General features: G+C 38.7%; 1 protein-coding gene across 1 annotated transcript; it reads right to left on the reverse strand.

Annotated features, from left to right (window-relative positions):
- Positions 1-999: 999 nt before the first annotated feature.
- tmem271 (transmembrane protein 271) lies at positions 1000-3965 on the reverse strand. The gene has a single exon (XM_084134059.1). It carries the CDS (start codon positions 3623-3625, stop codon positions 2837-2839), a length of 789 nt encoding a protein of 262 aa, XP_083990185.1. The 5' UTR covers positions 3626-3965; the 3' UTR covers positions 1000-2836.
- Between the last annotated feature and the right edge of the window lie 10366 nt (positions 3966-14331).

Genomic DNA, 14331 nt, shown 5'->3' on the forward strand with positions numbered 1-14331 from the left:
TCTTTTAAATATGCACTACTTTTTGAAAGTTTGGGATTTTTCAACAAGGACGCACTAAATTGATCAAAAGTTACAGTTAACACATTTATATTGTTACATAAAATAACACTGAGAATAATCATAAATGTTTCTTGATCATCAAATCATCATATTAGAGTGATTTCTGAAGGATCATGTGACACTGAAGACTGGAGTAATGATGCTGAAAATTCAGCTTTGATCACAGGAATAAATTACACTTTACTAGATATTCAAATGCAATATTTCACTGTTTTTACTGTATTTTTGATCAAATAAATGCAGCCTTGGTGAGCAGAAGAGACTTCTTTAAGAAATCTTGCTAACTCTTTTGAAAGATAGTGAAAGTAAACGAGATTCTTGTGATGTTTTCATCAAATCATATCATAGGTTTTTCAGTACAGCTGTCATTAATGAAAAAAACAACAACAAAAAAACAAAGACATTCTCAAAGTCATGTCATTTTTTCTGCTGACAATATCTTATAATGAATAAAATAAAACCCAGCAAAACAGAAGCACGTTCACCAGTGATCTCAGAGTTAGAGAGCTCAGACAAAAGCTCGTCTCTTTCATCAGAAAAAGCCTCATCAGAGGTTTTGTCGTCGTGCCAAAGCATATAATATCCACTCAGAATAATCTGGCATATTCTCGACGTGTTTGCAATGCATATAATGCCTCAGTTGAAAAGCGCAGTTCTTTGTAAAAATGTCCCTTTGGCATCGAGTGAAATCTATTCAAAGGGATCGTTCTAAAACGCTAAACTGAAACGTATGAATTTGTTTGTTGCATTAAACAACCAGCTTCGCGTTGTGCACCAGATCAGACTCGACAAACCAAGCAAATTTGCATTTCAAAGACTGGTTTGTTACATATCTAATTACACACAGGTAGAAACAGGGTCAAGGAACCATGGCAACACCTGCTGGAGGAAGAACACACCGTCACGAGTCCAACCGGGACTCACATCAGGAGAGAGAGAGAGAAAACACACCTTTTATTCAGAAGCTGAACATATGAGGGAAAACAAGAGAGCCACATCGAGAAACTGTGGGCATCCCTAGTCAAAAAAGTCAGGATTCACAATGCAATTTCAATCAATCCTTAAATCAATCGTACAGGATAAACTGCAGTTTTGATTCTTTATGCTTTTGGATGTTATTGGATTTCTTGCTACTATACAGCAGCGTTATTATAATGAACTGAAGCCTGGTGACACTTTACCTAAAGTTATTGTAATGCGTTAGTAGTGATGCATTGCACCTTGTAATGCGTTGCATAATAACTGCAACCACAGTTATAACAGATTATAAAACTTATCCATTCATTTTTACACCTTTGGAAAGCACAACGCACTGGAACGAGGAATCTATTTGAATGCATTTTAACTTTGGTTACAATTATTTATGAAAATATATAATGCATTATAATGGCCCTAATAATATATGAAGGCTTTATGTAAAGTGTTACCAAAAAACTTGAAATTAAATCAACTTCAACCGAATTAAAATATATAAAACCTTAAACTCAATTAACTTCAGCTAGTTGCCAACGCAACATTTCTCATTTTCATCTAACTTTTCATAACTAAAACTGATATGATAGAGGTCCTACATGAGCATTTTATTCTGTTGGCATAATAATAATAATAATTATATTGCATCATAATAGTCCTATTGGGAAATTCTTTTTGTTTTGTGTTCTTTTGAAATAATGTAAAATTCCAGACATTCCAACAGTAACAGAATAATATAATCAGCATTCCAATTGGAATTCTATAAAAAAAAAAAAAAACATTTAAATGATTGTTTCACTGTTTATTTAATCACCAGTTTGTGGTTTTAAGTGTTGTCGGTAACCTCTAATGAAGACGCTAGACAACTCCGGCAACTGACATGTTGGACATCAAATGTGCTTCAGCTGAACATGTTCTCCGATTACTCTGGAACAACATGATTCAGAAACACTAATCGTATCCCACGATGTTCAGTCTGATGGGTAACGCCTGTCATTTCAGTGTCGCCAACAGCAGATGCTCTCTGTCTGAACATCAGGAATGAAGACATTACAAACAAATCATGAGACGTCTCATTTTAGACCTTCCAGAATCAAACTCCTGCAGGGACATTTTATCCTGTTGGGAATCATTATAGTCCTACCTGTTAGAATACTAGTACAAAATTATGATTGGTTCTAAATCATAACACACACACACACACACACTTCTCATACGTTATTTTTGCTCAGTTCATCACTTCTTTTCTGTAAAACAGATCCTTTAGAGTCATTCGCTTCCCAATTGCAACAAAAATTCCAGCAGAATCCTGAACACAAACCTTTTTGACTAGAGATGAACTGGGAATACAATCAATCAGGAAGGTCAAAAACAAAAAACTTACATGATGCATACTTCTATCACGTTTACCTTCTCACATGTTCTTTTTGCTCAGTTGGTAACTTCTTTTTGTTTTGTGCCCTGCTGGAATACTGTAAGAAAATCAGGATCCTTTAGGACAGATTCCCAAACTATGACAAAAATTCCAATGGGAATCCTGTACACACAAACCTTTGGGATTTTGACATGGGTTGAACCGAGAATACAATCAATCAGTCAGTCAAGTAAGGTCAAAAACAAATGTTGCACATAATCCTTTCAGCACGTTTACCTTCTCACAGGTTTGTCCTGTAGTTTATGCACAACTGAGAGTCGGCTCAGGGACGAATAAAAAGTACATTAGGCAACTATAAATAAACGTGCCAATTGCAAGTTCAGCGTGATTGTCAGTGCAAAACGGTTCCTCGTGTATAGCTCTCCTCTGCTATTTGCTGCTCTCTTCTCCAGGGAATATGTCATCGTATGCAGGAGGCATCTCGCTGTGAAGCGGGTAAGAGAACGGGTACGAGTGATTAAGCTCCGGATTGGTGGGCGAAAAGCCCGGTAACTCCATGCACGGGTGACCCCTGCTCTGCACCTCTCCGTCCGCCTCGTCCAACGCGTGAAACACCCCCAGGTTGATGTAGGACACCGGCTGAAACTCCGTTACCGTGAAGTCTCGCTCCTCGTTGAGGATAATGCGCGCGCTCCGACGCTGCGTCCTGCGTCTCCGGCGAAACCGCGCCGCGTGGTAACGCTTAATAATAATCAGGTTCATCAGCCCTAGTAGGCACTCCAGAGTGTTAAGTACAGTGGAGACCACCAGACCCCGCTGGTACACCTTGAGCCCATCGCACGCCGGGTTTACATCCACAGAGTCCGCGCAATAGTGCGCGTATTTCCTCTCCACCAGGGACACCGTATCGCCATCCACCACCGCGCCCGAAAACGCAGTGAGAACCCCTAGAAGAAACACTAAAATCCCAAAGAGGAAGAAATTCGCACATCTGGGCTTCCCCCTGCAAAAGACCAGCGCAACTCCCATCAGAACCTGCCCGACAGCCACTAAAATGCCCGAGTAAAACGCGCCGGCCGCGGTGCCCAGATGGAAGTGCGCTCGCACCCTGGAGCCCAACGCGATGCATTTGAATCCCACGATCACCGCGCTCACGGCACACACGAAAAGCACACAGCTGGAGACGATAGTGCACAGTCCTTTGCCACTCAGCTTCATTATAATCCTCCTCTGCCTCCTTCATCCTCCTTTGTCCTCCTCGTCGGCTCCTCTGGAAGCGCTGTCGGTTGGTGACATGACTCGCCGGTGTTTGCGCTTCGCTTCTAAGATCTCCGACTCGCGCTTATTAATTATGGATATGCTCCTTCTGCGGTAACGGCCCCCTAAATCCAACCCAGAGGTGGTGGTCACCTTCATGACCCTGTCGCTCCATCCATCGAGACCCCGAAGGAGATGAAGCGCATCCCTCGCGTCTGATGCTGGAGAGAGAAGAGTCTCTCTCTCCCTCGCTCTCTCTCTCTCTCTCTCTCTCTCATGCAGCACTGAGACTGAACATATGCTGGAGGCTGGAGATCAGGGGAAAGCGCTCCGACCCCTACTGGTCTCACTTACCAACTACTGAATGTGTCACACAGTGTTGCTCGTGTTGTCACGCTTATAAAGTCTCAGTTTAAAAATAACAACAATAACAGCGTGTCATCATCAGGCGCTCTAAATATATACAGTCAAACCAACAATTAATCAGACACTATAGATATAATTTGTGATTTTTTTTCTTTTAGTAGTGGGTGCAGGACACTATATAGAGGAGAGCAAAATAAAGTAAACTGTGACATATTATACCCAAAAATTCTTCATACAGTGACTACCAGTAACATGTATAAAAATTTCGGACCAAATATTATTCAGACTCTTTGAGCTGATCATGTTTTTCTGAAGTGTGTTTTCTTTAATTGCTAATGTGACCTTTTTTACACACAGACTGAACAGAATGAAGCATTGCTTGGTAATTGGTTGACCTAAATTATTATCTAATGTTCTTGAATTTAACAGCTGACAGATATTCAACATAATTCATGTGTGAGACAGTCTAACAGAAGGACGGACAAAACCAGTCAAATATCAACTGAGTTCATGAGTTCAGCTCAACTCTGAGTTCTTGTCATATTTTATTACCAAACTATAGCGAATAAACTGTGATAATGTGAGAGATGTTGAAGGTGTCTGAATAAATGTTGGTTTGACTGTATACTCATTGAAAATCTAGGATTTTTTTTCTTTTCAATTTCAATTTCAATGTCGCTTTGGATAAAAGCGTCTGTCAAATGCATAAATACAAAAGTAAATCAAAATTTTGAAATAAAGAAAAGTTATGAGCATTCTCAAATCAAACACGAACATTTTTCAATTTAACATTTCACTCAAATTGTTAAAAATAATGTGAAATAAAAGCGTTTACAGGGTTTTGGACCACAAATGGTAGTTAATGCACAAATCAGAATCAAAATTTTTAAATGCATAAAAGAAAAGTATATTTTACAAGTGTATATTTTAAGTGAGTTTATGCTTAAAACAAGAGAAAAACATCTACCAATGGAGTCAGAAAAATAATCTTAATTCAAAGAGAAACAAGTTTTTTTCAAATTTACAAATTTTGCTTCTCCAGTAAATGTATCTTGATTTAAAAACGTTTATATATTTGTACTGGAAAACAAGAGAGAAAACAACACTTTTTTTTTTCTTTTTCTGCAGTGTTGATGGTTCAGCATCACAAGTTTTTCTCATTTTTAATCACTAGCTCACTAGACCTGCAGTGTAATGGGGAATTTCACAACAGAATTAGAACAATATCAATCTAGTCTTTTAAATAATGTAAGGTTCATTAGAGCTGCAAGCAAAATGATGATAAAACAATCAGCAAAATGCTGTTTAAAACAGTTTGAGAAGTTTTAGCACACCACACTGCAGTGCATGTGTAATCACTAAAAGTTTACCAAATTGTGCACTTGATATGAAATGTCAAAATAATCGTACAAGTCTTACAATCTTTTTCAGAATTAATTTTCATAATTCAGTGTTTTCACGTGTTTCAACGACGTCTCTTGCACCTATTTGCCAAATGTGAAGCAGTGTTTCTCAGAGCAGGACCTGTTCTTCAGGCTGTGTGGATCTCCAGCGAGTCTCTGCGTCAGTCACCTCTAAAACACAGTCTGATGTGCAGATGATTCATCTTTTACGGGCTCTTTAGAGCAGACGTGTCCCGCATGCGCAACCACACGCATCCTATTTTAGGGAGAGCCTTGTGTGTCGCAGCAAGTGATGTTGAAAGGTGTTTGATGGCAGTGGATTTTCATCTGCACACACACACACACACACACACATACACACACACCCCAGAGACGGAGGCGCAGATGGAAAATTGACTCTTTGTCTCACAAATGAGCATGTTGCACCAAATCTGCATGAACACATTGAGCTCTGCTGCTTCTAGAGTCATGCTTTTATATCATACGGATCGTGAATGAAAACTGCTGTGTCTCCACAAAGCCAACAGTGAGATAAACATGTACAGTGCGGGAAAGTTTGGATTTTACAGCGGTTCGTGCACTTTGCAACTTGTTAAAACTGTAATGATGCTTTTGGTAAATGAATGCAACCGGACAGTGCTGTAGCAAAATATAGTTATTCTTGCAGAAATTGTATTAAAGGGAATCCTTTTTTAAAGTCTTGATGTTGTTTTCATGCTTGAATGTTCAAAAAACACCCTATTTTTTCACATATTCTCCATTGTTGCAGCTCCTTTCTTCCCAGTCTGTCAGTAACGCCATCATAACTCACTGGGAAACTACATCGCTGATTAACTCAAACTGCTAGTTTCCCAAACCGCATTGTCGCAAATCTATTGTTCAACCATCAGTGACGTCACGCAGGTGGAGGAGTAATAACTACTTTTAATGAATCCATTTGAGATTGAATTAACGCTAGATGTTTTGCTATAAATTATGGCCATGTCATCTGAGGACTATTTCTCATTTTGCTCAGTTATTTTGCTTTATTTCCAGATTCAATCATAGACTCGTTCTTACGCACTAGAGCACACTGCGCTTTAAATCTCTTGACAAACTAAAAGACGTGAATGAAAATTGCATATATTTGAAATAAAAGATATAGATTGTACTGAATTTCTAGGATTTATCTTGAGCACTGTACTCTGATTGGTCGGCTGGAGCAGTGTGTTGTGATTGGTCGGGCGCTTCGAGTGTGTTTGGGAAATGTCCCGCCCCTTCCCATAACCACCAGTTTAACACACTGTACTCTGATTGGTCGGCTGGATCAGTGTGTTGTGATTGGTCGAGTGCTTCGAGTGTGTTTGGGAAATGTCCCGCCCCTTACCATAACCACCAGTTTAACACACTGTGCTCTGATTGGTCGGCTGGAGCAGTGTGTTGTGATTGGTCGAGCGCTTCGAGTGTGTTGGGGAAATGTCCCGCCCCTTCCCATAACCGCCAGTTTAACACACTACTAACTAACTCAACCAGGCCCCGCCCCTTTATTCTGCACATTAATTATTATAATGAGGAATATTGTGACGTGTTCGTTCCCAGAAGAAACTCAAGACTACAATGGAGGCGTTTCAGGAGTTCAGAAACACTGACACTGATATAGAGAAGAACTCCCGCTGGAAGGATGAACATGGAAAAAAGCACAATATCTCCTCTTTAAAGAAAAATATAGAGCTAAAAGTTCATTCGAAGTGACGTGAAGTTGAGAAGTGAAATTAACTCTGGTAATTTCAGGACTGGCTGATTCCCTCCAGCCCCCTGCCGAGAGGAGGGCTGTTTCCCGTTCCCTGGAGAAACCAGTTTATCAAGCCAATACATACACAATAAAACAGTGCAAATTATCCCCAAAAGCTCCAATCTGAACCATAGAACCGAACAATTATCTCTGCAATGCTGGTAATCACCGCAATTAAATGGTGTTCATGGGTGAGAGGCGTTCTCATGATTTCTGCACCTCATGCCGAGATAAAACACCACATCCAAGACTATGACGGATCATGAAAACGCTCCCGGTGCAATATTCCCAAGACTCTGCATGTTGATGTTCTTTTAAACTAAAAAGAAAACAGACTTTTTATAGCAACTGCTCTTTTTTGTGCATGTTTCGTACACTTATACCGTAAGGTGATGTTTTTCTGACTAGAGCAGAATATTCAACAGAAATTCATTGGATTTTGAAAAGCCAGAATATGGATTTTGGCCCTTGCAATAGTAGTTTTTTTTTTCCAGATGTTTTACAAAATATCTTTCTTCAGTGTTTCACTGGTTGAGTTAGTTAGTAGTGTGTTAAACTGGCGGTTATGGGAAGGGGCGGGACATTTCCCAAACACACTCCAAGCGCTCGACCAATCACAACACACTGATCCAGCCGACCAATCAGAGCACAGTGTGCTTTTCAGAAGGAGGGGCTTCATAGAGACAGGAACTAAACAGAGTGTTACTAGCCGCATTTCCATTACCCTTCAAATTGCGCAAATTGAAATTGAAAATTGAAAATACGACCAAAAGAAATTTCGCAAAAACTCATTTATCGCAAAAAAGTTTTTACGCTCGTATGAGGAGGTTTTTCAGGCAATTCGAAAAAGAAATATTTCGCAAAACTGCAATGGAAACAGTTTTTGCGCATTTACAGTCAGCTGACGTAATGACGCGGTGTGTTTGGACAGAATACGAGACAGAGCTCTTTATTAAATTCATAAAAGACATAAGAATTACAGGAATAATGGATTCTAAACCTCAAATAAATGCCACAATCAAGACCTCGAAGCAAAAATGAGGGAGAAACACCCAGAAACTCCTCATATGAGCCGCTCACGAGTATAATAAGGGTCGTTCCTTACCATTAATGATTGGAAAACACACATACATCTCCTTCCATTAATAATAATGGCCAGTGCAGTGGCTGGGATATAGTACATAAACCTCCATTTTGGAATTATTTTACTTATCGCGATAGGAAAAAATTAATTAATGAATAAATGAGTTAATGGAAACGCTTGTCATTTCGCAATAGTTTTTTGTAGACATTTAGAAAAAAAGAAAGAAAGAAAAAAAAGAAGAAAAAAATCGCAAAAGTTTTGCGCAAATCTGTAATAAAAACGCGGCTACTGACAGACTGGGAAGAGAGGAGCCGCAACAATGGAGAATATGAGGAAAATAATCAACATTCAAGCAGGAAAACCTGTTCTAGTAGAGCCTGAAACAACATCAAGACTTTATAAAAGGACATAATTTGCCTCTTTACAACTTTCCTCCAGCGTTTCTCAACATTAGTATTAAATTTACATAGAATATGAGGTGAATATTTGCTTTTTCATCAGTACCTTATTTCATTAAAAAAGAGAGTGAGATGCACATTTTCTCAGAGATGCAAATATATATGCAAAAGAGGGAGAAGAGACATGAAAAGTGTCCAAACACTGAAAATATTTCCCCTATTTTTCATTTAATTTGAAATAAAAAACTCCCTGGTGGCATTTATATTAACTCCAATATTTAGCCAGTATTTAATATTGAACATAATGAAACATGCGGTAATTAGCAGTCGCGTTTTCAAATGCACCACTGAACAATTTGTGGGAAATTTTAATAGCTATTTTTGGGGAGCGCTTAACATCTGTGTAACACACACATTAGAAAATGATCAATATTCAAGCATGAAAACCTGTTCTAGTAGACATCGAGACTTTTTAAAAGTCTTTCAGGGAGTTATTTTGTTGAAAGATTATGAATAAACTTACTGACTTCTTCTTATCATTTTGCACATTGAAATGATGGACATGGCTCCTTACTACTACCATCCCATCCGAGTAAAGCTTCAGAGGGATAAGAGTTAAGAACAGGGTTATGTGTAGAGGACACTTCAAGCTTTTGGACAAGTTGTGAGCAAAATCAAAAAATATCTTTCTGTCTTAGAATCAGTAAGCCATGGCTTTGTCAACACATTTTTCCTTCCCTTTGTCTGCCAACTGGCCTAAACAACAGACAAACCTGATCCAAACAGGTAGTTTTATCAGTTCTTACTTTTCTTTTCAAACATCATACAATTCTTGTCAGTCTGACAAATACAACCCACAGCCAAACAAAACAGAAAGAGACATTTAAATATATGTAGATGTATTAACATCTTCAAAAGACTTTATGATTTATGATAATTTATGAAATGCACCAATTGACAACTGCAAACAGCCTACGGCAGATGAATTATACTTGGTATAAGAATTGCTTATTCATATTAATATTAGTAATAAAAGTAGTTGTTTATTCTCAGCCACACTCAGATTTATTAATTGGATTAAACCAAGATTAGGATTTATAGTTCAATTTGGACATTTAAGTAGCTTAAATGTGCTTTAGACGTACATTACTAAACGTACATTACTGGTGTGTATCTTGAGACAAAACAACTGACTTATTTTAAGATTTATCAGTGCTTAAAGTGGGGTTTTCACCCAAATATGAATATTCCCCCAGTTTCACAGATTAGGTTTAAGATAGTCCCAGACTAAAATGTATGTTTGAGCTGTTTTAACTGAAAGCAACTTGCACTGACAAATCTTAAAATATATCAGTTGTTTTGTCTCAAGATGCACACCAGTAATGTACGTTTAGTAATGTATGTCCAAAGCACGTTTACTTAAATGTTCTACTTGAACTATAAATCCTAATCTTGGTGTAATCCAAGCCCTGTCTGTGAAAATAGGCCATTGCTTACTAACCCTCATGTCATTCCAAACTATGCATTTCTATATTTTGTGCAAAATAAAAGGACTAATTTTGAAGAATTGTATTGACTGAGCTCTTCCCCATGCTATTACAATGAAAGTGCACTGAGGCTTTCCGGCTTCAAAACAACTGCAAAAACACCACAAACGCACCATAAAATCCATATGACCAAGTCATCTGAAGTCAACAGGGTTGCGTAAAAAGCAGACCAAAATTGTAGGAATGCACAATACAGTGAGGAAAATAAGTATTTGAACACCCTGCTATTTTGCAAGTTCTCCCACTTGGAAATCATGGAGGGGTCTGAAATTGTCATCGTAGGTGCATGTCCACTGTGAGAGACATAATCTAAAAAAAAAAATCCAGAAATCACAATATATGATTTTTTAACTATTTATTTGTATGATACAGCTGCAAATAAGTATTTGAACACCTGTCTATCAGCTAGAATTCTGACCCTCAAAGACCTGTTAGTCATGGCCAAGACCAAAGAGCTGTCCAAAGACACTAGAGACAAAATTGTACACCTCCACAAGGCTGGAAAGGGCTACGGGGAAATTGCCAAGCAGCTTGGTGAAAAAAGGTCCACTGTTGGAGCAATCATTAGAAAATGGAAGAAGCTAAACATGACTGTCAATCTCCCTTGGACTGGGGCTCCATGCAACATCTCACCTCGTGGGGTCTCAATGATCCTAAGAAAGGTGAGAAATCAGCCCAGAACTACACGGGAGGAGCTGGTCAATGACCTGAAAAGAGCTGGGACCACCATTTCCAAGGTTACTGTTGGTAATACACTAAGACGTCATGGTTTGAAATCATGCATGGCACGGAAGGTTCCCCTGCTTAAACCAGCACATGTCAAGGCCCGTCTTAAGTTTGCCAATGACCATTTGGATGATCCAGAGGAGTCATGGGAGAAAGTCATGTGGTCAGATGAGACCAAAATAGAACTTTTTGGTCATAATTCCACTAAACGTGTTTGGAGGAAGAAGAATGATGAGTACCATCCCAAGAACACCATCCCTACTGTGAAGCATGGGGGTGGTAGCATCATGCTTTGGGGGTGTTTTTCTGCACATGGGACAGGGCGACTGCACTGTATTAAGGAGAGGATGACCGGGGCCATGTATTGCGAGATTTTGGGGAACAACCTCCTTCCCTCAGTTAGAGCATTGAAGATGGGTCGAGGCTGGGTCTTCCAACATGACAATGACCCGAAGCACACAGCCAGGATAACCAAGGAGTGGCTCTGTAAGAAGCATATCAAGGTTCTGGCGTGGCCTAGCCAGTCTCCAGACCTAAACCCAATAGAGAATCTTTGGAGGGAGCTCAAACTCCGTGTTTCTCAGCGACAGCCCAGAAACCTGACTGATCTAGAGAAGATCTGTGTGGAGGAGTGGGCCAAAATCCCTCCTGCAGTGTGTGCAAACCTGGTGAAAAACTACAGGAAACGTTTGACCTCTGTAATTGCAAACAAAGGCTACTGTACCAAATATTAACATTGATTTTCTCAGGTGTTCAAATACTTATTTGCAGCCTTATCATACAAATAAATAGTTAAAAAAATCATACATTGTGATTTCTGGATTTTTTTATTTAGATTATGTCTCTCACAGTGGACATGCACCTACGATGACAATTTCAGACCCCTCCATGATTTCCAAGTGGGAGAACTTGCAAAATAGCAGGGTGTTCAAATACTTATTTTCCTCACTGTATATACCAAATCGGTATCGGCCGATATATATTCACTTTTAATATTATAGTTATTGGCCCGATAAGAAAATTTGGCCGATATCGAAAAGCCGATAATTAATGGATTATTTCCTTCAGCTGAAACACTTCAGATGTGCACTGTTCAACATGATGGTTTTAAATTGCTTAAAATATCATTTAAATCCCTTAAAAAGGAAAAAATACAGTTCAGTGCAACATGTGCAGTGCAAGTCTGTCATAAGAGACGTAATGAGAACATTAGAATTGTGTGTTTGGGACATGGCTTTTAATGGTGAGACTTTTGTCTGTTTAATTATGCTCTCAAAAATTATATTAAAATTTGGATTTAGATTTATCGGCCAATATATCGGTTATCGGCTTTCAAATATAAAGGGTTATCGGTATCGGCCGAAATTTTCACATTGATGCATCCCTATGAAATGTAACTAATTTTTTACTGATAATCATGACTTCCACCCGTTCTCTCCTTGGCATGTTCATGAGAGAAGCAGCGTTGTGGAATTTTATGAATTAAAATTTTCTCTGAATGATTTATTCACAACAGCAGCCAATGGCTTTAAGGGCAGCCAATGGCTTATTTCAGTCTGTTTCTCACACAAAGCTGTCATACAACTTGATAAGATTTGGAACATAACAGATGAGACATTTGCAAACTATTTTTATCATATCTGAATGGTGCTTTTTGCGTCAATTTTAAGCTGGAAGACGTCAGTACCCATTTATTATAATTGCATGGGAAAGAGTGAACAGAACAATTCGAGCGTGCTCTTCTCTTCTCCGGCACAGACGCTCATTGGCACATGGCAGAACCGGCAGATCTAAGAAATCCCAGGAGAAACAAACAGGAACCCGGAGACACAGACGTGCCAAATAACTAAACAACAACAGCAATCTCACTATTCAAAATCAGGATGAACTGGAACAGGACTCAAGCTGGATGCATGCCTTCAAAGCAGAATTAAATGAAAAAGACTACAGTGTCTGGTGGCATGAGCACGTAAGATGTTTTAGACATATTTAGGGTATGAAATACTGCACTAAAATATAAAAATTCAAGTTGATTTGCAAGTGGTGTTTGCTAATACAGAAGTCTGCAGCGATGTTTCCAGAGCACTGCTATGAGGCTGTTAAAATCCTCAGAGGTTTTTACATTATATTTAATGCTTCATCCAAATGAGGATCATCATAAGCAATTTATCACATAAAGAGGCAAAAATACTCACAGTACTGCAATTGCAACTTTCTAGCATGTTTTGATTTTGATTGGTTGCAACCCAGCGAAAATGTTATAAGAATGTTCTAAAAAGTTCTAAAAATTATATGTCTGAATGTTCTCTCAAAACAAACCAGTTTTTTCAAATAATTTGGAGATTCTCTCATGTCTGGATGAATCACAAACATGCAGGATGAATTACATGCCATAAAGTTAATACTGTATTTTAGGGGTTTGTTTGAATCACTTACCCGAAGTATGATCAATAATAACAGCAATGCTTTAGCAAACACTCCTAATGATAGACGTAATCCTGTCTTCCTTGTTTCCTACCATGTCTCATCCAAAGCAATTATGTGCAGTTTATTAATAACAAATTCACTCTTTCAAAAGGAGCAGCAAAGACTCGTTCCCTGCTTGACACACACTCATTGGATCTGACAGTCAACCAGAAGGTCAAGCCACAATGAAGGCAGAATGTATTTTATATTGATTAACTGTTAGGACTAATTATATTACAGTGAATCGTGACAGAACCCACACAGGAGGAGGAGAAGAGACAACTCGACGTCCATATTAAACACGAATCAGAGATATTATATTCTGAATGCAAGACTTCCACTCTCATCCAGGGGGCGTGTTATGTGCCCCTATCTGTAACAAACAGAACATCAAAAATAATGACCGTTTTTCAAACACTCAAGAACCAGACAAACCCTCCCACCCAAACTCAGACCATTGTTTGAGCCGATGTTGGGCCACTCAGACAAGGACATTTCTACTCCATTTGAGGGAACTAGTGGCACAGATGTTTTGATGAAAATACAAACGTATATTTAGTTTGGCTTCTCAATATGGTCTATAATTTTAAATGACAGTGTGAAGGAAGGAGAAAACCACAGTCTTCAAAATATAGGCCCAACAAGTATTATATAATCTGATGTCAAACAAAACTTTTTAAAGTATTTCTTCAGACTATCATGGACAGGTGCAAAGATTTAAAAACCAAGACACTGATCGGAAGAAGTAACGCAACATCAAGAACTTTTTAATAACACAAATCCAATGCAAGAACCATTTTTACACCCAAAGTGGTGATCTGAAAACTACTCACCCTCATGTTGACTTTCTTTCTTCAGCGGAGCACAAAAGAAGACATCTTGAAGAGTGTTGGGAATCAAACATTT

The sequence above is a fragment of the Abramis brama genome, assembly GCF_963993115.1.
Source record: "Abramis brama genome assembly, chromosome: 13".
In the NCBI taxonomy this organism is placed as follows: Eukaryota; Metazoa; Chordata; class Actinopteri; order Cypriniformes; family Leuciscidae; genus Abramis; species Abramis brama.

Excerpts from the sequence above, each read along its gene's own strand:
- tmem271 (XM_084134059.1), bottom strand. The coding sequence starts at position 3,625 with ATGAAGCTGAGTGGCAAAGGACTGTGCACTATCGTCTCCAGCTGTGTG.